The 25,128-nt window shown below is 39.2% G+C and overlaps 1 protein-coding gene and 1 long non-coding RNA gene across 7 annotated transcripts in view; one reads left to right on the top strand and one right to left on the bottom strand.

The window, feature by feature from the left end:
- Positions 1-25,128, top strand: part of LOC128928210 (uncharacterized) — a 188,240-nt gene that overhangs the window by 152,384 nt on the left and 10,728 nt on the right. For 5 of the 6 annotated variants that reach the window (XR_013520227.1, XR_013520226.1, XR_008473016.2 and 2 more), the window contains 2 exons: positions 20,669-20,770; positions 21,701-21,781. This is a non-coding gene — a long non-coding RNA (uncharacterized LOC128928210). The remainder of the gene's footprint in view (positions 1-20,668; positions 20,771-21,700; positions 21,782-25,128) is intronic. The other variant, XR_013520224.1, reaches the window with a different exon arrangement.
- Positions 12,589-25,128, bottom strand: part of CLCA2 (chloride channel accessory 2) — a 35,809-nt gene continuing 23,269 nt past the window's right edge. Inside the window, exons 11-14 of the mRNA XM_002751033.6 lie at positions 23,927-24,197; positions 20,984-21,154; positions 17,874-18,107; positions 12,589-16,705 (exon numbers count right to left, since the gene is read on the bottom strand). Coding sequence (XP_002751079.4) covers positions 16,266-16,705; positions 17,874-18,107; positions 20,984-21,154; positions 23,927-24,197 — 1,116 coding nt within the window. The 3' untranslated portion in view covers positions 12,589-16,265. The remainder of the gene's footprint in view (positions 16,706-17,873; positions 18,108-20,983; positions 21,155-23,926; positions 24,198-25,128) is intronic.

Here is a 25,128-nt window from a genome sequence, read left to right as displayed (position 1 = left end):
TGCTTAAGACCCAACCTCTCCAATGGCTTACAAGTAAGGGTTTTAAAGGCAGGGGTAAATTTCAGAAAAGCAGATGTTACGGGCAAGATTATAAGTAAATACATGGTGGTTAGATATTGGTTTGCCCTAAAACAGCAGGATATATTGAAGCGGGACTTACAGGTCATAGGTGGATTCAAAGATATTCTGCTTTGCAACTGGTTAAGGAAGAGAAACTTTGTTTAAAAATTTGGGGTTGGCACAAAGAACTATTATGCGTGGCCCATGGGTGGGCGTGACTTCCTCCAAGCCCCTCAGGAAGAAATTTAGAACAAAAAGCACTGTTCAGAGTCCAGTCCTCAGTTCCCCTTTGTCTGAGGTCTACATCCTAGCAGATCCATTTGGTGGGGGTTTCTGAAAAACAACTCAGGGACATACCTTGATGTTATCTTTAGTTTCTCTAGGGAATCAAACATCTAACTTCCTTGGATATGGTTTTATGCTACTATTACCTTCTTGCTTATCAAGTTGCTCATTTATTTCTCAGGCTACCTAGGTACCTGGAATTTCTCTTGAAGGAACTCAAGATTTTTCTTTATTTCCATGCTTGGGGGTAGTGCCCCTGCAGGTCCCCCTAAAAAAGGTCCCCCCTCTGTCTCAGTTTTATGCTCTTTACCTTTTACCTTCATTTTCTTGCTTCTTCTTTCCTATGTTGGTGTGAAGTAAGATCATGCCAATTTAAAAATACTCCTTTCAGATGTTTGTTCATTTATATTGCTTTTGCTATGCAGAGCCAGGGAAATAGAAAGTAATTTCCCACTGTACTGGATAGCTTCCTCCTTCCTGGGTCCTTGAGGCAGCTGTTGTCAGAAAGCAGCTTTTTTATAAGACCCAGCAGCTTGTAGCTGAGAGAGACTGGGAGATAACACTGGCCACCATCTGGGTCACTCTCCACCCATTTCAGGAACAATCTTACTGAAAAAAAGTTACTCATTAGAAGGGCAAGGGATTTTTGGACCAAGGCATGGCTTTTGATCTTTGGGAACAAGCTCTAATCACCTCCATGCCTGTGTGTTTATGTCTTTGAGTGTTTCTCTATCACAGCGTACTCTGGGATGTGTCCCTTTCATATCTTATTTAATCTCTCTTTTTTGTGCCATATCTGTGCATTAAACTTTCTATAATGCATACTAACACAATAAATCAGATTTTTCTTTCTTTCAGAGCCAGCTACTCACCTGAGTTTCCTCTTCTTCTACTTCCTGTTTCCCTGTATTTTGCATTTGCAGATTTTTTAAACTATGTATATTTCATTGCACTTCAGATTCTGGGGTACATGTGAAGAAGATGCAGGATTGTTGCATAGGTACATACATGGCAATGTGGTTTGCTGCCTCCATCCCCATCACCTATATCTGGCATTTCTCCCCATGTTATCCCTCTGCAACTCCCTATCCCCCTCTATCCCTCCCCTAGTCCCCCCCAACAGACCTCAGTGTGTGACACTCCCCTCCCTGTGTCCATGTGTTCTTTTTGTTCAACACATGCCTATGAGTGAGAACATGGGGTGTTTGATTTTCTGTTCTTGTGTCAGTTTGCTGAGTATGATGGTTTCCAGGTTCATCCTTGTCCCTACAAAGGACATGAACTCATCGTTTTTTTGTGGTTGCATAGTATTCCATGGTGTATATGTGCCACATTTTCCCTGTCCAGTATATCGTTGATGGGCATTTGGGTTGGTTCCAAGTCTTTGTTATTGTAAACAGTGCTGCAGTGAACATACATGTGTATATGTCTTTATAACAGAAGAATTGATAATCCTTTGGATATATACTCAGTTATGGGATTGCTGGGTCAAATGGAATTTCTATTTCTAGGTTCTTGAGGAATCACCACACTGTCTTCCACAATGGCTGAACTAATTTACACTCCCACCAACAATGTGAAAGTGTTCCTATTTCTCCACATCCACTCCAGCATCTGTTGTCTCCAGATTTTTTAATGATCACCATTCTAACTAGTGTGAGGTGGTGTCTCAATTTAGTTTTGATTTGCATTTCTCTAATGACCAGTGATGAGGAGCATTTTTTCATATGATTGTTGTCCTCATATATGTCTTCTTTTGAAAAGTGTCTGTTCATATCCTTCACCCAATTTTGAATGGGTTTTCTTGTTTTTTTCTTGTAAATATGTTTTAGTTCTTTGTAGATTCTGGATATAAGTCCTTTGTCAGATGAGTAGATTGCAAAAATTTTTCCCATTCTGTTGGTTGCCAGTTCACTTTAATGATTGTTACTTTTGCTGTGCAGAAGCTCTGGAGTTTAATTAGATCCCATTTGTCTATTTTGGCTTCTGTTGCCAATGCTTTTGGTGTTTTAGTCATGAAGTCCTTGCCTATGCCTATGTCCTGAGTGGTTTTGCCTGGGTTTTCTTCTAGGATTCTTATGGTGTTAGGTCTTATTTTTAAGTCTTTAATCCATCTGGAGTTAATTTTAGTGTAAGGTGTCAGGAAGGGGTCCAGTTTCTGCTTTCTGCAAATGGCTAGTCAGTTTTCCCAACACCATTTATTAAACAGGGAATCCTTTCCCCATTGCTTGTTTTTGTCAGGTTTGCCAAAGATCAGATGGTTGTAGATGTGTGGCATTATTTCTGAGGCCTCTGTTCTTGTCCATTGGTCTATGTCTCTGTTTTGGTACCTGTACCATGCTGTTTTGATTACTGTAGCCTTGTAACATAGTTTGAAGACAGATAGTGAGATGCCTCCAGCTTTGTTCTTTTTGCTTAGAATTGACTTGGCTATGTGAGCTCCTTTTGATTCCATATGAAGTTTAAGGTGGTTTTTCCCAGTTCTTTGAAGAAGGTCATTGATAGCTTGATGGGGATAGCATTGAATTTGTAAATTACTTTGGGCAGTATGGCCATTTTCACGATATTGATTCTTCCAAACCATGAGCATAGAATATTTCTCCATGTGTTTGTTCCTCTCTTATTTTGTTGAGCAGTGGTTTGTAGTTCTCCTTGAAGAAGTCCTTTACATCCTTTGTTAGTTGTATTCCTAGGTATTTTATTCTCTTTGTAGCAACTGTGAATGGCAGTTCATTCTTGATTTGGCTCTCTTTAAGTCTGTTATTGGCATAAAGGAATGCTTGTGATTTCTGCACATTGATATTGTATCCTGAGACTTTGCTGAAGTTGCTTATCAGTTTCAGTAGATTTTGGGTTGAGACAATGGAGTCTTCTAAACATATAATCATGGTGTCTGCAAATAGAGACAATTCAATTTCCTTCTTTCCTAAGTGAATACGCTTTATTTCTTTTCTTGCCTGATTGCTCTGGCTAGAACATCCAATACTATATTGAATAGGAGTGGTGAGAGAGGGCATCCTTGTCTAGTGCCAGTTTTCAAAGGGAATGTTTCCAGTTTTTGCCCATTTGGTATGATATTGGCTGTGGGTTTGTTGTAAACAGCTTTTACTATTTTGAGATATGTTCTGTTGATATATAGTTCATTCAGAGTTTTTAGCATAAAGGACTGCTGAATTTTGTCAAAGGCCTTCTCTGCATCTATTGAGATAATCAGGTGGTTTTTATCTTTTGTTCTTTGTATGTGGTGAATTACGTTTATAGACTTGTGTATGTTGAACCAGCCTTGCATCCCTGGGATGAAGCCTATTTTATCGTGATGGGTAAAGTTTTTGATGTGCTGTTGCAATTGGTTTGCCAGTATTTTATTGAAGAGTTTTGCACCTATGTTTATCATGGATATTGGCCTGAAGTTTTCTTTTTTGTTGAGTGTCTGCCAGGTTTTGGTATCAGGATGATGTTGATCTTGTAAAATGATTTGGGAAGGATTCCCTTTTTTTGGATTGTTTGGAATAGTTTCAGAAGGAGTGGTACCAGCTCCTCTTTGTATATCTGGTAGAATTCGGCTGTGAACCCATCTGGACTTGGACTTTTTTTTGGTTGGTAGGCTATTAAATGCTGCCTCAACTTCAGTCCTTGTTATTGGTCTATTCAGGGTTTCAACTTCTTCCTGGTTTAGGCTGGGAAAGATGCAAGTGTCCAGGAATTTATCCATTTCTTCCAGGTTTACTGGTTTATGTGCATAGCATTGTTTGTAGTAATCTGTGATTGTGGTTTGTATTTCTGTGGAATCGGTGGTGATATCTGCTTTATTGTTTTTTATTGCACCTATTTGATTCTCCTTTCTTTTCTTTTTTATTAATCTAGCTAGTGGTCTGTCTATTTTGTTGATCTTTTCAAAAAACCAGCTCCTGTATATATTGATTTTTTGAAGGGTTTTTTGGTGTCTCTATCGCCTTCAGTTCTGCCCTGATCTTAGTTATTGCTTGTCTTCTGCTAGTTTTTGAGTTTTTTTGATCTTGTTCCTCTAGCTCTTTCCATTTTGATGATAGGGTGTCAATTTTAGATTTTTCCTTGCTACTCATGTGGACATTTATTGCTATAAATTTTCCTCTAGACACTGCTTTAAATGTGTCCCAAAGATTCTGGTATGTTGTGTCTTCGTTCTTATTGGTTTTGAAGAGCATCTTTATTTCTGCCTCCATTTCATTGTTTATCCAGTTAACATTCAAGAGCCAGTTGTTCAGTTTCCATGAAGTTGTACAGTTCTGAGTTAGTTTCTGGATTCTGAGTTCTAATTTGATTGCACTGTGGTCTGAGAGACTGTTTGTTATGATTTCTGTTCTTTTGCATTTGCTGAGGAGTGATTACTTCCACTTACGTGGTTTATTTCAGAGTAGGTGTGATGTGGTGCTGAGAAGAATGTATATTCTCCGGATTTGGGGTGGAGAGTTCTGTAGATGTCTATTAGATTTGCTTGGTTCAGGTCTGTGTTCAAGCCCTGGATATCCTTGTTAATTTTCTGTCTCGTTGATCTGTCTAATATTGACAGTGGAGTGTTAAAGTCTCCCACTATTATTGTGTGGGAGTCTAAGTCTCTTTGTAGGTCACTAAGAACTTGATTTATGTATCTGGGTGCTCCTGTATTGCATGCATATATATTTATTATCATTAGCTCTTCTTGTTGCGTTGATCCTTTTACCACTATGTAATCCCCTTCTTTGTCTCTTTTGGTCTTTGTTGGTTTAAAGTCTATTTTATCAAAGACCAGGATTGCAACTCCTGCTTTTTTTTGCTCTCCATTTGCTTGGTAAATCTTCCTTCATCCCTTTATTTTGAGCCTATGTGTATCCTTGCATGTGAGATGGATTTCCTGGATACAGCACACCCATGGGTTTTGACTTTTTAATCCAATTTGCCAGTCTGTGTCTTTTGATTGGGGCATGTAGCCCATTTACATTTAAGGTTAATATTGTTATATGTGAATTTAATCCTGCCATTTTGATGCTAGATGGTTGTTTTGCCCATTAGGTGATGCACTTTCTTCACTGTGTTGATGCTCTTTACCATTTGGTATGTTTTGGAATGGCTGGTACTGGTTGTTCCTTTTTATATTTAGTGCTTCTTTCAGGAGCTCTTGCAAAGCAGGTTATGAAATCTCTGAGCAATTGCTTGTTCATAAAGGATTTTATTTCTCCTTCGCTTATGAAGCTTAGTTTGGCTGGATATGAAATTCTGGGTTGAAAATTCTTTTCTTTAAGGATTTTGAATATTGGCCCCCACTCTCTTCTGGCTTGTAGGGTTTCTGCTGAGAGATCCACTGTGAGTCTGATGGGCTTCCTTTTGTGGGTAACCCGACCTTTCTCTCTGGCTGCTCTTAGCATTTTTTCCTTCATTTCAACCATGGTGAATCTGATGATTATGTGCCTTCGGGTGGCTCTTATTGAGGAATATCTTTGTGGTGTTCTCTGTATTTCCTGGACTTGAATATTGGCCTGCCCTGCTAGGTTGGGGAAGTTCTCCCGGATCATATCCTGAAGAGTGTTTTCCAGCTTGGATTCATTCTCTCTGTCACATTCAGGTACACCTATCAAAGGTAGATTAGGTCTTTTCACATAATCCCATATTTCTTGGAGGCTTTGTTCATTTCTTTTTATGCCTTTTTCTCTAATCTTGCCTTCTCATTTTGTTTCATTGAGTTGATCTTCAATCTCTGATATCCTTTCTTCTGCTTGGTTGATTTGGCTATTGAAACTTGCGTATGCTCATGAAGTTCTTTTTTGTGTTTTTCAGCTCCATCAATTCATTTATATTCCTCTCTAAGCTGCTCATTCTCATTAGCATTTTATCAAACCTTTTTTTTTTCAAGGTTCTTAGTTTCTTTGCATTGAGTTAGAACATGTTCTTTTAGCTCAGAGAAGTTTGTTGTTACCTGCCTTCTGAAGCCTGTTTCTGTCAATTCATCAGACTCATTCTCCATCCAGCCTTGTTCCCTTGCTGATGAGGAATTGTGATCCCTTGGAGGAGGAGAGGCATTCTGGTTTTGGGCGTTTTCATTCTTTTTTTGCCAGTTTCTTACCATTTTTGGTGGATTTAACTACTTGTGGTCTTTGTAGTTGGTGGCTTTCAGATGGGGTCTCTGGACATCCTTTTTGTTGATGATGACTTTTTTTGTGTCTGTTTCCTAGTTTTGTTTCTAACAGTCAGGCCCCTCTGCTGTAGGACTACTGGAGGTCCACTCCAGAACCTACTTGCCTGGGATCACCTGCAGCAGCTGCAGAACAATAAGAGTTGCTGCCAGTTTCTTCTTCTGTTATGTTTGTCCCAGAAGGATACCCACCAGATGTCAGCCTGCGCTCTCCTTTATGAGATGTCTCTTGATATATGGGGGTTGGGGAGCTGCTTCAGGAGACAATCTGTCCCTTATTGGAGCTCAGGTCCTGAGCTGTGAGCTCCGTTGTTCTGTTCAGAGCTGCTGGGCAGGTACATTTAAGTCTGCTACAGCAGAACTCATAACTGCCTTTTTTTCCAGGTGCTCTGTCCTAGGAAGGTGGGGCTTTATTTATAAGTTCCTGTCATCCTGCTGCCTTTTTTCAGAGATGCCCTGCCCAGTGAGAAGGTAGCCTAGTCATAGTCTGTCAGCAGAGGTATTTGCTGAGCTGCCGTGGGCTCTGCCCAGCTGCTGTGTGAACTTCCTTGCAGTTTTCTTTATAGGGATATAGTTAGAACTGCCTCGATAATGGCAGTCTGCCTCAGTAATGGCAAACCACCTCGGTAATGGCGGACTGCCTCAGTAATGGCAGACTGACTCTGTTGTGGTAGACTGCTGCAGTAATGGCAGATGCCCTTCACTCCACAGAGCTGGACCGTCCCAGGTCCAGCTGTGCTTGCTGTGAAACTCTCAATTCAGAGCTCTTTAGATTGCCGAACTTTGTGGGGGTGGGACCAGCTGAGCCAGATCACCTGGCTCCCTGTTTCAGCTCCCTTTTTTTTCAGTTGAACAGGTGACTCTGTCTCCCAGGTGTTCCAGTCACCAGTTGAAACAGCTCTTGGATTTGTGTGAGTTTTTGTGTGGAGACCCACTGCGCCAGCTGAAACAGCTGCACTGGAGACTCATGGTGCTTTCTCACCTGGGAATCTCCTGGTCTGTGGGCAGTAAACATTTGTTTGGAAATGCGGTGATCACTTACCCTCTGCATTTTCGCTGGGAACTGAAATCCAGAGCTGTTCCTATTCAGCCATCTTGGATGTCCTATCTATCTCTTGGCTCATCCTATCTATTGCATTTGCAGATCTTAACACAGAATGCAGCATCCACCCAACTCTATATACATTCCATCTTTATTTTTCATGAGTTGCATTTTCTAGCAGTCTTATACATCCAATCCTCTATTATGGACCATCTTAATTTTGTTTTAAATGTATATTTTCTTCTCTCTTATCTTATCTACTTTATTCAGATCTGGTTCACACTCTTGTCCTGTTTTCCCCCTCAATAAGGCCACTTTTTCTTTTCTTTATGTATCACATATCCTTGCCTCTTTCTCTTCCTCCTTAGAAAGCAAGGTTTCTCAGCCTCAGCATTATTGAAATTTTTGGCTGAATAATTCTTTGTTGTGGGTGTGTTAGAGTAGGTAGCTAGTCAGACATGAGTAGGACTGGAGACAGACCCCTCACCCTTCACCACAAATGTCAGGCAGCCATCAGGTGATGGTCAGGTAGTTGTTAAACTGTCTCTCTAAAATAATAATTGGTTGCAGCCAGCACCAGAAGAAGGTAATTTCCCAATAGATAGAAAACACCTGATGCTGGTGATCAGCAGCTTACCAGTAAGATCTCAGGAATTGGGTGGCTGGGCTCAAGCATGTGCACTAAGAGGCAAAATGGAGTTTAACTGGTATCTGACCTTCTCTAGGAACACTCGACAGGTAAGGACAAAAATGCCTCAAATAAGAATGTACACAACTCTCGTAAACACACTACGCATGCTCCGTTCCCAAGTGCTGGCAGGCCAGTGTGATTGCAGACAGCCTGTCCCAAGACGAAATCAACAGAGGACAGATGCAAAACCCCAGAACCATGCCAATGTATAAAACCCTGAGTCAAAGATCAAACAGGGCACTTGGATCTCTCAAGTTGCCCACTTGGTCCTCTTCTAAGTGTACTTTACTTCTTTTCATTTCTACTCTAAAGCTTTTTGATAAACTCTTACTCCTGCTCAAAAACTTGCCCCAGTCTCTTACTCTGGCTTATGCCCCTCGGTCAAATTCTTTCCTTCAAGTGGGCAAGAACTGAGTTGCTGCAGACCCATGTGGATTTACCGCTGCTAACAGAGGCTGTCCTGTGCATTGTAGGATGTTTAGCATATTTTTAAGTATTATTTTTGAGACAGGGTCTTACTGTCACCCAGGCTGGCATATAGTGGCAGAAACATAGCTCATTGTAGGCTCAAGTGATTCTCCTGCCTCAGCCTCCCCCAGCTGGTCTCTAATTCCTGGGCTCAAGCAATCCTCCCACCTCAGCCTCCCAAAGTGCTAGGATTACAGCCACCATACCTGGCCTCCATTCTCTATTTTTAATGGATGCTAAGAGTTACAGTATGCATCTTTAATTTATCCCAGTCTATTCTGAATTAATATTTTACCACTTTATGTATAATGTGAGTAGTCTTCAATATTATAATTCATTCATTCATGTTCGTTCTTCCCTTACTGTCATATATCTTACTTCTTCATGTTGTTAATACCACAATATACTGTTTCTATTTCTGCTATAGTTAATTGTTTTTTAAAGGAATTGGGTAAAGCAAACCAACAGCATATATACTTATGTACCTATTTAGAATTTTTTTTTTTTTTTTTCGGAGATGGAGTCTCATGCTGTGGCCCAGGCTGGAGTACAGTGGTACAATCTCGGCTCACTGCAACCTCTGCCTCCCAGGTTCAAACGATTCTCCTGCCTCAGCCTCCTGAGTAGCTGGGATTATAGGCCCCTGCCACCAAGCCCAGCTAATTTTTGTATTTTCAGTAGAGATAGGTTTTCACCATGTTGGCCAGGCTGGTCTTGAACTCCTGACCTCAGGTAATCGATCCACCTCGGCCTCCCAAAATGCTAGGATTACAGGTGTGAGTCACTGCACCTGGCCTATAATTTCTAAAAACCCTTCAGTGCTAGATATCTATATTTACATCAGACATCATTTTTCTTCAGCCTAAAGAAATTTCTTTTGCATTTCTTGCTGGCAAAAATTAGCTTTCATTTATCTATCTTCATTTTGAAAGACATTTTTGCTTGAAATCATTCTATGTTGACAGATTTTCTTTGAGCACTTTAAAACATTATGTTATTGCCTTGTGGCCTCAATTGTTTCTGAGTAGTCAGTCACCATTCCTATGATATATGTGTGGTGTTTTCTCTGTATAGATCCTATTTTAGATTCATTTGAATATCTAAGATCTATGGATTGATAGTTTAAATCAAATTTGTTTTTTTTCCAGCCAATATTTCTTTTAATATTTTATGCCTTCTTTCCTCTCTTCTCTAATTCTGGGACATACTTATATGTGTGTTAGTCTTCTTGATATTATCTCACAGGTCATTTTTGCTGTTTCATGTTTTAAAACAATGTCTCAGTTTGGGTGCTTTCTATTTTCCTATCTTAACTCATCTGATTCTTTCTTCCAATTTATTGTTAACTCACTACAAAATATTTTTTCTTATATTCAGTTTTTCAATTTTAAGATTCCAATTGCTTCTTTAAGAGTTTCTGTATCTTTCCTGAAATTCCTCCTGTCTTCATTTTTATATTCATATTTTCTATACTTTATTATATTTATAATAGTCATTATAAACTCTGTCTTCTAATTCCAAATCTAGATTTTTAAAAAATTTTTCAATTGGGGACAGAATTTCTGCTTATTGGCATGTCTAGTGTTTTTTAATTATATACTGGATGATATGTTGTAGACAGGTATGTTATCTTCCTCTGAGTTATGTTCTAGGGGTAAACTATTGACAAATCATCTTGATTCTGTGGCAACTTGGTTTTAGACTTTTCAGAGCACATTTATTTCACTTTTGCCTTTAGTTCTAGGGCATAATATTTAGTCTGGGAACATGATCCTTAATCCTACTGTGGCCTTTCTGGAGTTTCACTGGAAGCTAAACCCCTCTAACATAGGTGGGGTTGAACCCTGAACTCTTTCTTTCCAGTGCTAGACAGTTGCTGAAATCCTGCTCAGTGCATAGTCTATATCAATAGCTCTTAAAACTCCCCCATCCTCTACTTTTGTCTCTCTTCCATTGAGATATAATCTTCCTCTACTGTCCCTAAAAGAACAGGGCAAAAAATGGGGGGATTCTCTCTTCAATTTCCAGAACAAATTTCTTTTTTTTTTTTTTTTAATTTTTTATTGGATTTTAGGTTTTGGGGTACATGAGCAGAGCATGTAAGACAGTTGCGTAGGAACACACATGGCAGTGTGCTTTTCTTTCCTTCTCCCCTTCACCCACATTTGGCATTTCTCCCCAGGCTATCCCTCCCCACCTCCCCCTCCTACTGGCCCTCCCCTTTTCCCCCCAATAGACCCCAGTGTTTAGTACTCCCCTTTCTGTGTCCATGTGTTCTCATTTTTCATCACCCACCTATGAGTGAGAATATGCGGTGTTTCATTTTCTGTTCTTGTGTCAGTTTGCTGAGGATGACGTTCTCCAGATTCATCCATGTCCCTACAAACGACACAAACTCATCATTTCTGATTGCTGCATAATATTCCATGGTGTATATGTGCCACATTTTTCCAATCCAGTCTATTATCAATGGGCATTTGGGTTGATTCCAGGTCTTTGCTATTGTAAACAGTGCTGCAATGAACATTCGTGTACATGTGTCCTTATAGTAGAACGATTTATAGTCTTTTGGATATATACCCAGTAATGGGATTGCTGGGTCAAATGGAATTTCTATTTCTAAGGCCTTGAGGAACTTGCCTTGTGTATCTGGGTGCTCCTGCATTGGGTCCATATATGTTTAGGATCGTTAGCTCTTCTTGTTTTATCGATCCTTTTACCAGTATGTAATGGCTTTCTTTGTCTCTTTTGATCTTTGTTGCTTTAAAGTCTATTTTATCAGAGATGAGAATTGCAACTCCTGCTTTTTTTTGCTCTCCATTTGCTTGGTAAATCTTCCTCCTTCCCTTTATTTTGAGCCTTTGTGTATCTTTGCATGTGAGATGGGTTTCCTGGATACAGCACACTGATGGGTTTTGGATTTTTATCCAATTTGCCAGTCTGTGTCTTTTGATTGGTGCATTAGGTCCATTTACATTTAGGGTTAATATTGTTATGTGTGAATTTGATACTGCCATTTTGATGCTAAGTGGCTGTTTTGCCTGTTGTTGTAGAATCTTCATTATGTTGATGCTGTTTAACTTTTAGTGTGATTTTGGAATGGCTGGTACTGGTTGTTCCTTTCTATGTGTAGTGCCTCTTTTAGGAGCTCTTGTAAAGCTGGCCTGGTGGTGACAAAATCTCTGAGTACTTGCTTGTTCGCAAAGGATTTTATTTTTCCTTCACTTCTGAAGCTCAGTTTGGCTGGATATGAAATTCTGGGTTGAAAGTTCTTTTCTTTAAGGATGTTGAATATTGGCCCCCACTCTCTTCTGGCTTGTAGTGTTTCTGCCAAGAGATCTGCTGTGAGTCTGATGGGCTTCCCTTTGTGGGTAACTCGACCTTTCTCTCTGGCTGCCCTTAGTATTTTCTCCTTTATTTCAACCTTGTTGAATCTGACGATTATGTGCCTTGGGGTTGCTCTTCTTGCGGAATATCTTTGTGGTGTTCTCTGTATTTCCTGCATTTGAGTGTTGGCCTGTCTTGCTAGGTGGGGGAAGTTTTCCTGGATGATGTCCTGAAGAGTATTTTCCAGCTTGGATTCATTCTCTTCGTCCCCTTCTGGTACACCTATCAAACGTAGATTAGGTCTTTTCACATAGTCCCACATTTCTTGGAGACTTTGTTCATTCCTTTTTGCGCTTTTTTCTCTAATCTTGATTTCTCGTTTTATTTCATTGAGTTGGTCTTTGACTTCAGATATTCTTTCTTCTGCTTGGTCAATTCGGCTATTGAAACTTGTGAATGCTTCGCGAAGTTCTCGTATTGTGTTTTTCAGCTCCTTTAATTCATTCATATTCCTCTCTAAGTTATCCATTCTTGTTATCATTTCCTCATATCTTTTTTTAAGTTCCTTAGTTTCTTTGCATTGATTTAATACATGTTCTTTTAGCTCACAAAAGTTTCTCATTATCCACCTTCTGAAGTCTAATTCCGTCATTTTGTCACAGTCATTCTCCGTCCAGCTTTGCTCCCTTGCTGGTGAGGAGTTTTGGTCCTTTCTAGGAGGCGAGGTGTTCTGGTTTCGGGTGTTTTCCTCCTTTTTTCACTGGTTTCTTCCCATCTTTGTGGGTTTATCCGCTTGTCGTCTGCGTAGTTGCTGAGTTTTCGATTGGGTCTCTGAGTGGACACCCAGATTGTTGATGATGAAGTATTTCTGTTACTTGGTTTTCCTTCTACCAGCCTAGCCCCTTCGCTGTACAACTGCTGAGGTCCACTCCAGGCCCTGCTTGTCTGGGGTGCACCTCTAGCAGCTGTGGCACAGTGAGGGATGCTACCCGTTTCTTTTTCTGCTATCTTTGTCCCAGGATGATGCCTGCCAAATGTCAGTCTTTTGGATATAGAGGTGTCAGGGAGCTGCTTGAGGAGACAGTCTGTACTTTTTTGGAGCTCAATTGCTGAACTGTGACCTCTGTTGTTCATTCAGGGCTGTTAGGCTGCTATGTTTGATTCTGCTGCAACAGAGCTCATTAAAAGAAACCCTTTTTTTCTCAAATGCTCTGTGTTGGGGGGTTCGGGCTTTATTTTTCGATGTCCGATGAGGTGTCCTGCCCAGCTAGAAGGCAGACTAGCCACTGTTTGCCTGCCGAGGCTCTGCCCTGCTGTTGTGTGATTCGCCCTGTTCCTGCAGGCTCTGCTGTGGTCTCCACCACGCCCTGCGGCGGAGTGTCTTCGTTGTAGCATGTTGCCTCAGCAACGGCAGGCTGCATCAGCAGTGGGCGTGTATCTCAGTAGGGATGGGTTGCCTCGGCAACGGCTGGCTGCGTCAGCAGTGGGCGTGTATCTCAGTTGGGGCGGGTTGCCTCGGTAGTGGTGGATGCCCCTCCCCCACAGAGCGTCTCGGACCGTCTGCTCGGGATAGTTTGAAATCGCGGTTTTGTTCCTCCCACTGGGTGTCCCAAACGATCTGTCCCTGCAATCCCCTGGGCTGGCCTACTGTCCAAGTCTCGTTCAGTCTCAAGTCCAGCCCTCTCAAGTCTCAGGTTGCCAGTTCAACAGGGCACCCGGACAAGCGCACCCTGTGGGGATTGCTGGGTAGGGCCGGCCGCCGCCGCCCCGGCTGCCGGCCTCGCCAGGCAGACCTACTGCCTGGCGTCCCGTGTCTTTTTTATACTTGGGAGTTTCCCCGTTCTGTGGGCAACAAAGATCAGTCTGGAAATGCAGCTCCGACTCACCGTTTGCAGATTCAACGAGAGCTCCAATCCTGGGTTGTTCTCACAGCACCATCTTGAGTCCTCCCCCTACAGAACAAATTTCTATCCACTATGTAACAATGACTATTCTGGAATTTGACAATAATATCTGCCCCATATTGTCTTAATTCCATAGACTTCCTTCTCTCAGATAACTGTGCATCTGGCCCACAGTCTTCCTCCTCTTGCAATCTTAGGTCAAACTGTTAATGATGTCACATGTATTGACATCATGGTATTGCACTAGTGATCAGTAAACACATCAGAGTTTTTCATTCTTTTTGACCAAATGCCCTACTGTTCCTATTTTTTATCAGGTATTCAGAATCAACAGGGCCTTTACTTCGACTCTGTTCTATTGATTGCTAGAATCTCTAAATCTGTGTTTTCCTACATCTTTCTTTTTGTTTAATATTTTCACTCCTTACAATCACTGAACATTGTTTACCCTAACCCTATGCACTTCATGAGATCACTCTTTCTAACCTGTTATATTTGTTTGCTACTTTAATATCTTTAGAACCCCTTAGTTTTGCCTTTTATACTCACTAATTTCTGGACTTAAGTCTATTTGTTCCACTCATGCACCCACAAAGTGGAAAACAAACAACAACCACATCAACAACAAAACCCACCAGGTTTCTTTAAAGCTGGATCTGCTGTCCTGCTAACTTATCATGAAACAAATATCTCTAGGTAGAATCCCTGGCATCTGCCCATACCTTCTTAAATAGATAGGAGTAAAGGAGTAGTCTGAGAATCTGGCTCTACCTCTATATAGCTTTGCCATTAACCAGTATAAAACTTCAAATTACTCAGTGAACCCTCCAATTTTCTGTCTGTAAAATGAGGAAAATATTGAGAACTTGAAACCCACTACAATCCAACTCTGTTTCACTAGCCCAGTTAGAAACTAGAGAGAAGCAAATTCCATGCTAGCAAGTGTAATAGTGATAGAGGGAGGAGGGATTGACTGCCAGCTAGGAATTGAGCTGCAAGGGTCTTGAAGTTTCCATCTGTGAAAATGTAGGCACTGTGAGACTTAGAAAGTAACAGGCCAGACACTGGGTCAGTATAAACTACAAGTAGGCGGCCTAGGTAGAGATATTTGCTGGTTGTTTTTCTCCCTTTATCTCAGACTCCTCTGAGTCTCTCACTTAGGGCTTCATGTTGTCTCTTTCTTCCTGTCCCAATTCCCCACATTTCCCTTTCCACCACCCCAAAACATAATCTAATTTTTATTTTTAATTGGTCCTGGTTATAAAACTTAGATCTAGTCTACATTATTGCATGTATTCTTCAACAAAGTTTTAAACTCTTTAATTAAAAAGGCAAATGATTTTATTGTTCTATAACCTTTTTAAAAAATAAGAGGAAGTAGTAAAATTAGATGAAAGATGTTTTTTATTTCCTTGTGACCTCTGTTTCCCCCTTCCCCTGCCCTTGGTAAGTAACTCTTGATGGAGAAAGGATTCTAGACTCTTATTTAACCAAAAAACAGAGCTAGCTAATCATTTTTAAAGGTTGGTTGTCTCCCTGCTCTCCTGTTCTTTGGTAGAAATTGAGTAAAACTATATGGTCATATATATATATTAAAACAAGCTCAGAAGAATGTCTTTTATTCCTTGGTTGAGGCATTATAAGGGCTATAGCTATCATCCAATAATACCCAAGGCAATAAAAAGCTGCTTTGATGGGAGTAGAAACTTATAAAAAAATTCAATAGACCTTTGTTACAAAACCAATATGAAGAGACAAGGGTAATAGCCATATTTTTAAAGGTTACCTCTTACAGTGAAAAAAAGATCTCTGAGCATTAGCAGTGGGATTTCATCTGTAATACATGTAACAAAATAGAAAGAGGTAAAGAGCTTTACAATGGATGCTTCATATATAAAATACAGCATGATCTTCAGTTGTAAACAAGCAACCTGTTCTGCACAGATAAGGAGAAAAGAAAAATTAATCAAAGTAACTAAATGATTGTTTCACACAGACAGTTATAATACAGACCTACCCTCCTTTTCTCTACTTGGGGCTATTTTTCCACTTCAATAATACAAACTTTTTTTTCACACTGGTCCAACTTTACCCTTGCCTTTGCCTTAAAGACATTACTTTGAAGAATAATTTTTATTATTTTTTCATAGCCAAGTCTAAGGGTTTTCTAATCTTCCCCAAAAAAGAATTTGTCAATTTACCATGTAAAAATCTTATCTGTATTGTACAGAGACTCAATGCATTTTAATACAGTTTTGATGTTAATTTGACTTTGTTGGTATGTTTTTGTAGTCAAAGGCCATGGGTCTTAAATCTAAGAAGGAAGACAGTTTGTAATTTTTTTTATAATAATTTTGTTCCATTCTCTTTCTTGTCTGCTCTCTTTTTCCTGTTTAAAGTACAATGTGTCACAACTATAATAAGGCAAATGATTCCTATCAAACCCATTGCTGTTAAAACTCCTTTCAATATAAGATAATCTCTAGCACGCACAGGAGCAGAACTGGGGGGGATAAACAGAGATGCCTGGGCAATGTTAGATATAGCAGACTTTAAAGAGTTTCTATCCATTGCTTGTATTGCAACATAAATTCTGTGGCTTTCATTTTCTCCATTGGGCTGATGTTCAGGTCCATTTGTGAATATTTGGGGTGAGAACGTAAATATCTCCCTGGTGCCAGCGTGCTGAGGATTTAGCTTTGATGTATTTACTAAAATAGCATTGTTAAAGTCATCTTGGATATTCTGTAGACTGTTACTCATTCTTATTTCATAGCTTGTAGCTGAAATTAAAAATATAAACAGGAAACTTAAGTCAGCCTTCTACCTTATTAGAAATTACTCATGAAAACAGCAACAAAAAGTCAACATATATTTATGAGTAAACATAGCAAGAAATATGAATACAAGCAAAACTTTAAATCACTACACAAAAACTGACACTAAAACCTGAGGACTTTTTTTTTTTTTTTTGAAAAGCAAGATTCAACACATAAGATGTTATTTTTTCCTAAGTTATTTTGCAAATGTTATGTGATTCTACTTACAATGCCTCGTTTCTGCTTTACCTAGTCAAGTTTATGGTAAGTTTATATGGAAATTAAGCAATCAAAAATGAGCATATAAAGTCTAAAAAATACCAATGTGGAAGGATTAACCCTACCAGATATACAAATGCTATAATACCTCAATAATTAAAATGCTGTGGTACTTACTGATGCATGAATAGACATATCAAACAATAGGCCAAAACACATTCAGAAGTTTAGTACATGATAAAGGTGGAATTCAAGTTAATGGCAGAAAAATAAAAATGTCTCAATAAATGGTGGGAAAACTGGGTAAAAAAATCTGGAAAAAGATGATGGAGATGGAAGCCTTCAGGTTAACATAAGCCTCAGACAAGGGAAAGTAGAAGAAGGTACTTTGTCAATGTTTATCCAAGCAAGGATAAGAATCCCCTGAATCAGGGACTGGTCCTAGCCTTCCTAACAAAAATAATGGTCTGAAGTAGGAAACAAAAATGCACCAAGATTTGCATGAGTTATGAAAAAAATTCCCCAAAGCCTACTGATAAATATATGAATAAATATTCACTACCCAACTTTCAGAAAACGAATCACCTCCAGTATTGGGAAGCACATGCTCTGTAGTGCAGAACCCATTTCTGCTGAACAGACACACATAAGCATGTGGTGTTTATGCTTCTAGACAAGGTTTCTGAGTGATTAGTATCAGTGAGTTGTCCAGGGCCTCCTCAGTACAGGGGTAGCCTAAATACTGTCCTTCTGGGACTCCAGGATTTAAAGTCTTATCAGTAACTCCGGGATTTTCACAACAATCATCTGTACCTTTTTCAGTTCTAAACCCCCAAAGTTATTTTCACTCAACTAACTAGTTATTAGAAATGCTGTCTTACGGGAAAATAGGTAAGGAAATGAGCTAACCTACCCTGGCCCTGATCAAAGTCTTCTCCAGGTGCTGTCCAAGATAAGGTCACTTCCTCTTCTACTATTACAGCTTCCAGGTCAATAATTTTGCATGGTGGAAACACGTCAGGGTGGGGGCCAGGTGGAACTCCCAGCACTGAAAAGGAGCCCCCTGAGCTGACTCGACTAAAGCCCCACTTTTGCTCCTCCTCATTTCTGCCTACTGATTTCCTTGGTGCATTCATCTGAATATTACCTGAGACACAAAAGAGAAAAATAGGTAAAACAACAAATTATAAAGCTCCTGAACAGCTTGTTGTTGACACAATGAGTCTTTGTTAAACTCTTTATTTCTTTACTACATCTTTAAATTAAGTGTATTTGTACAATCCTTTGTTCACTAATTCATCCATTTATTCAGTAAATATTTATTTATTTAATTTTGATACAGGGTCTCACCCTGCCATTCAGGCCCAAGTGCAGTGGTGTAATCTTGGCTCACTGGATGGAACCTTCTCCTCCTGGGTTCAAGCAATTCTCCTGCCTCAGCCTGCCAAGTAGCTGGGATTACAGGCACCTATCACCACACCTCACTAATTTTTGTATTTTTAGTAGAGACAGGGTTTCACCATATTGGCCAGGCTGGTCTTGAACTCCTGACCTAAGATGATCCACCCGCCTCGGCCTCCCAAAGTGCTAGATTACAGGCATGAGCCACCATGCCTGGCCTCGGTAAATATTTACTGAGGGCATATGCTGTGCCAATAATTACAGACAAAACAGTATCCCTCATGGAATTTATAGTCATGTTAATCATATTAATAAACATATATCTACAAAGTATGATAAGTGTAAGAAGGAAAGAAGGCAGGATGCTATGAAAGAAAATAACATGGATCTATAATTTAGAGTGGTATCAAGGAAGTAACATTGAAAGGTTTCCTAAAGATTGAGTAGGAATTGGCCAGATAAAGAAGGGTGGGAAGAACATTCCAGGCAGAGAGAACAGCAGACCCTGAGGTGAAAAGAGGTTTCAAGTTAAAAAAGCTAAATTTACTTTGGGAGGTTGAGGCAGGTAGATCACTTGAGGTCAAGAGATCAAGACCATCCTGGTCAACATGGAGAAATCCCATCTCTACTAAAAATACAAAAATTAGCTGGACATGGTGGTGTGCTCCTGTAGTCCCAGCTACTTGGGAAACTGAGGCAGGAGAATCACTTGAACCCGGGAGGTGGAGTTTGCAGCCAGCCAAGATTACACCACTGCACTCCAGCCTGTTGACAGAGGGAGACTTCATCTCAAAAAAAAAAAAAAAAAGCTAAATTTTAAAAAAGCAAAGAGAGTCATTTGGTATGAGGCAGGAGAGAAGTTTGCGCTGGACCTCATGGGCCAGTGTAGCGGTTTTAGATTTCAATGTTACGTGCTGTAGGGAAGCAGGGGAGTGACGAAATTATATTTGCTTTCTAATAGGACACTCTGGCTGCTTGGTATAGAATGAATTAAAGCACGGCAAGCAATGAGGTGGCCACTTAGCCAGTCAACAGTCTAGATGAGAGCAGCTTGGGATGGGAGATGGCATGGAGAGCAGGTCAAGAAAGAGGCAGTTCAAGATGTGTTCTGAAGATGTCAAGCAAAAGCTGGTGATGGGTATGAATATAGAATGGTGAAGAAGCAGAAAATGGTTTAAAAGAAAAAGAAAGTGTCCAGGTTTCTAAAATGAGCAGGCTGGGAGGATAAGCAGGCTAAGGAGAAAAGACCAAAAATTAAATTACAAGGTTTGTGATTCCTGTAAAACATCTAATTCAGGATGTTAATGAGCCATTTAGATATGGATTTTAAGCTTAAAAAACAAATTTTTGCAAAATTTAATAATTTTAAAGTTATGAATTTAAAGGTTATACACAGATAGATGTTATTAAAGGCATATGGATTAAAGAGATTAACTAAAATAATTTTTACTGTAATGATAAGTAATATTTATTGAGCGCCTACTATGTGCAGGCACTTTTCTAAGGCCTTACATGCATCAAATATTTAATTTTCCCTGCAAGGCTATGAGAAGGGTACAATTATTACCCCTATTTTTTTAGATGATGAAACTAAGATACACAGAAGCTAAGTCACTTGCTCTAAGTCACACAGCTAGTAAATGGAGGAGCTGGGTTTCAAAACCAGGCAATGTGGCTCCAGATGGTAGAGTAAGAAGGTTTGGACTGAGCTCTGAGAATTGCCAACATTTAGAGGCCTGGTAGAAAAAAAGGAGCTGGAAAAAAAAAGCCTGATAAAAAATTCCAGAAAACAAAAGGTAATCAGAAGAGTGAGCTATCACAGAAACCAGGAAATGGCAAAGGAGAGATCAATGGCTGTGTCAGATACTGGTGAGGTCAGGAAGAATAAAGATTGAAAAACAGAATCATGTTATGGAATAGTCTAAACGATTAGTTGTAACTTCTAAAATACATGAATAATATTTATAAAGAATCTGCATTTTTTGAAATAAGAATGCTTAGAAGTCTTTTTTGAGATTGTTTTTTAAAGACTATAGCATAATGTTTCTGTTTGTCTATTACACTTTAAACACTGCTTCCTATCAGGAACTGTTATAATGGTGTTAAAAAGATATGTATCTTCCATTTATTTTTCACTTTTATCTTGAAGGAAAACAGAATTATCTTCAGGAATCACTTAGTCGTCTGTAACATCCAAGCTCATACTTATCTAGGAACTCATTTCCTGTTTGACTGTTTCAGCTGTTGGCCTCCTTCTTTCAACTGTTAATAACTTCTTGCCTCTTTCTTTTGCCTAAACCTCTACAGAATAAACACAGAAGCAGAAACTGAGAAAACCCAAAAAATCTCTTTATCTGTTAGTAATTCTGATGAAACAAGAAAAAAGTCAACATAATGACTGAAATGAAGGTAAGTATAATCTGTGGGCATTACCTGTTGCCTTCCTGTTACTACCATGAATCAATGAGGATTGAAGAAACAGTTCACAAATTACTCATGGACTTAAGCATAAAGAGTTTTGAAATTCTCTTTTACTCCCTGCCACCCCAGTACATACATACACCCATCAGAGGTATGTACAAGAAATGATATTACTCAAATAACAGTGCTAATGGTTCTTACCGTTTGCTGTGTAACCTGGTACATACATAGCATGACTCCCTGGATTAGAGTGGGCTAGGGTGGTTATGCTGTGAGAATGATTGACATGCACTTTCAAGCTATATCTACCATTTACAGCAAAGGAGAAAAAATACCTCGAGTAAATTCCATCATTTTTTATAACATCAGCACCTGTATATATAAAAAACACACAATGTCAATATTTGTTATCATAATAGATTACTAATATTTAAGTCATTAAAATGAGATTTACTCTCCTTATTATTTCTATAGAGGATATATTATCATGCTCTTACCTACTTTTTATATTCTGAGGTGATGAAAAACCCAGTGGGTCCATAATTTCTCCCTAAAATTTCTTATCTCAGAAAAATGATTTTCTAAGGGTGTACCATGCTAATAAAACATTTAATAATCACCTTTAACATTCTTGTTCTTATCATTGAAAATAATAGTAGTTTTTTCTAGTAATCAAGCACATTCTTAGGGTTGCTTATAGTCATAGACCCTTTTGAGATATTAATAAAATCTCTTTTGTCTCTAGGAAATAAATATATATGCACATATGCACATTTTCATATAGTCCCAAGGGTTATATGAATGTCTTGAAGTCACTTGATTAAGGACCTCTAATAAATAAAAACTTTGATAGTTTATAAAATAGTGTGAAATTACTTAATTTCCTCATTAGAGGGTAATTTGGAACTTTTTTTTTAGATTCTAGGGGGCCTGATGACCTGGAGCTTGACAGAATTTGCTTGCGTCCACTGTGCCTTGCTTCAGGGGGCATTCTGAAAGGTTAGCCAGTGCTGTACTTTCTTCCTCTTGCATTGATCTTCAGAGAGCAGTTCAATTTCAAGCCAACTTCATGACTCAATGGCAGGAAGGCTTAGACGCCAGAGCAGCAGAGGGAAGTCCAGCTTAGCCCAAGTGCAGATCACATTGGCCATTCAATTGTAGGTGGCTATATTGGGCAAGCAGCTTGTCGTCTATCCTAGAGGTCAATGCAGTTCTCATACCACAGACACAGACCTGCCCACCAGCAGTGTATCATTGCTAAAGTGCCCCCCAGAATCTCCCTCTTCCCCACTGCAAAGGCAGGGCTCCTTAACATAAGAAAAGTAGGAGTATATTTAAATCAAATCAGAAGTGCAAAACATTTTATTATCAAGGTAGATTTAAAATTCTTTTTTGTCTGTTGTAAGAAATCAAATGTTGATATTTAGTGGTTTAATGATTAATAAGGTTTGTCTTTGTTGAGAAATTACAAAAGAAAACCTCTCCATATTAAAGTCACCACTGCCACCTCTTTTAATCACTGAGGAAGACAGAAATAGAAAAAGAACCTTGGCTTAGGAGACAGAGGAATTGGTTTGAAGGCCTGTATCTGTCACTTAGTAACTATGAGGCTTCATGTCTCTGAGCCTCAGTTTTCTCATCTATAAAATGGAGATAAATTACCTTGCAGAGTTTTTGTGATGATTATTTTAGAATATGCACCAAAAAGTACATTTTAAATTGTAAATCATTTCAGAAGTATAGATTTTATTATAGCTCATTTACTGAGCAGTTAAATATTGCTTTCATTATAAAAATAGTATTAAACAACTATGTACATGTATATTAAGCATTGATTGGAGAGGAAATAATTTACATTTTGATGCCTGAGCAGTATTTTTTATTGTTTCTTTTTTTAGGGTATACATTTAGATATTAAACAAATAAAATAGTTCCAGAGAATAATATAAAAACCTATTGAGCTGTTTCAGACGATTTTCCCTAGGAGAGTAGGATCTGTTCTCCAGGCCAGCCCACAGGCTGGGGCAAGGGAGAAACATTCTGCAAAAGTGCATTTTTGGACCATAAACAAAAAATGAAAGCCATGGATAAGCAATCAGAGCATGAGAAGTTCATTTGGATACAATCCAATGGGCAAAACAAGAAGACTTCTCTGGTATCCCCCTGAGGTGGACTTGAACCAAAACCCTTTGAAAGAACTTTTGTTTTCCTGCACATCATATGTGATTGCCATGGCAAGATACTAATGGGATGCCAAACCTAAGACTCTTGAAAAAAGATTAACTTTGAAAAAACAGGGCAAAAGAATATACTTTTGTTAGTAGATCAAATACTTTGGGCTGCCAACCAAGGCAGGCCTACTGCCATTCTGAGAATGTAATTTAGGAAAATAACCAAATAGGAAAGATGGAACAACACAGGAATTTGTTTTTAAAAGAGCCCAAATGCTGCTATTTACCTGGCTGGATGCTGTACTGTCTGTTATGTATAATGTATAAAAGTCTCTGAACACTGTATGTGCAGAATGAGAGCTTTTCTCTATTCTGATTCCACTAGGCTTGCAGGCTGGGTCTTCTTGCGACCAAATTACACATGTAAAATGCATTGACTGTGCTAGAAATGAGCTGTGCCCTTTCATCAACCCAGCCTCTTGGGTCTAGGGTCAACTTATAAGTCACAAGTTCACTTTCCAATTTTTTCTTCACAATTTGGTCCAAAGGGAAAGTGGGCTTGCTGTCACTGCACCTCCCTTCTGATTTTCATTTGCTATTTTAACAGTCCAATCTGATTACTTCAGTGAAGAGTAAAGCTGGTGACTCTTAGAGGAAAATAAGTATGTCATAAGGACATAGAAGCCTGTTCCTGTATGACATCATCAAGTGGAAGCCAGGACTAAGGTGCCCAGCCTCCCACCCTTTGCTCAAACACAGACACTACAAGGAGACTCATGAGGACTTTCTTTTTCCCTGTCACCCTGTAGCTATTCAGGATATCAGTAATTCTATAAGAATTTGAAAATATTGTAAGATTAAGAAAGATAATTGAACTGAAGGAATCTTACAGATAAGCTTAATATTGATACTACCCCATCATATCATAGCAGCTGTTGAGAACATGATAAAATGTCATGACATTCCTTGTTACCTGCTCCATTATCAAGAAGTCTCAGCATAACAGGATCTCCAGTCTCTGGCTCAACTGTGGCAGTAACAGTGGCATTAAGAATGGGATAAAATCCCTTTCTCACATTGGCATAAATCATCACAGGATGAGGAAAATGGAGGCTGTCTCTTTCTACAAAGGCTTCCACAGTAACTGGGGGCACAGCTGAGCTGGAGGCACGAGAAGTCACTGTCATTTTCAGGGCTTGCGGAGAATGATGGGTATTGTTCAGTGTGTAAGTCCAGTGCCCAGCCTGCAAAACAAGTCTTATTGTTTGGAAAGGGTGAAAGGAAATCAACCCTATTTCTAAAGCATACATCTAAGCTTCTGGAGAATTTTGCTCTGGTTTTGTTGATGATGCACTTTTTAAAACACTACAAAAAATAACAGGAAAAGTAGCACTGGCTAAGGGATGAATAAATTCATATTTTCATGGCTTTCATAGCATAAGTCACCTTTATTGAAGGTAATTCTTTAGGGAATTACACCTTGGATTTATTTGGAGTGAGGGAGGACACGTCTTGATCCCCATTTTTAGAAAGTAACAACAGTCTCCAGCTTCAAAGTACTTTACAGATATTAATTTGAGCCCTTTCCTCAAACAGCAATGTAAGTATTTTAAATTTTCAAACTAAGAAAATTACATCAAATTGAGTGGACCATTATAATTTATGTGGACACCATGGACTAAAAGGGCAACAATATCCTTCTTTCATTCCATTTCCCACAAAACTCCACACTCAGAAATCCCAAGCAACAAAAATTACATACCCTATTAGGGACCAAGAAAAGGATCTACAATTTTTAATAGGCCAGGATTACACAATATTCAAGTTGAGTAATTTATAGAAATACTGGTAAACACCACTCTTGCCTATCTGCCTGGGAAAAACCTACAAGAGAAGATCTGAAAGAAAAAGACCAAAATAACAATATAGCAGAAATTTGTCCTTTTGATATTGCTTTTTCCTGACTTCTGCTGCTGCTACTTATCAAACCCCCAGAAGTAACCAGAGAAATACAACAAAGCAGAAGGAAGAACAGAAAAGCGAGGGGTTGAAATGTAGCTCAGGGTGGAGAGTTAGGATGCACCAGACCCTAGCCATCTTTCTTCACTGGGATTCAAGAGCTTTACTATGTTTCAGTATGTCATGATTCAGGCACTATGTGTTCTTTTTATGGAA

This window comes from Callithrix jacchus, chromosome 7 (assembly GCF_049354715.1).
Source record: "Callithrix jacchus isolate 240 chromosome 7, calJac240_pri, whole genome shotgun sequence".
NCBI lineage: Eukaryota > Metazoa > Chordata > Mammalia > Primates > Cebidae > Callithrix > Callithrix jacchus.
This window is presented reverse-complemented; position numbering and strand designations above follow the sequence as displayed.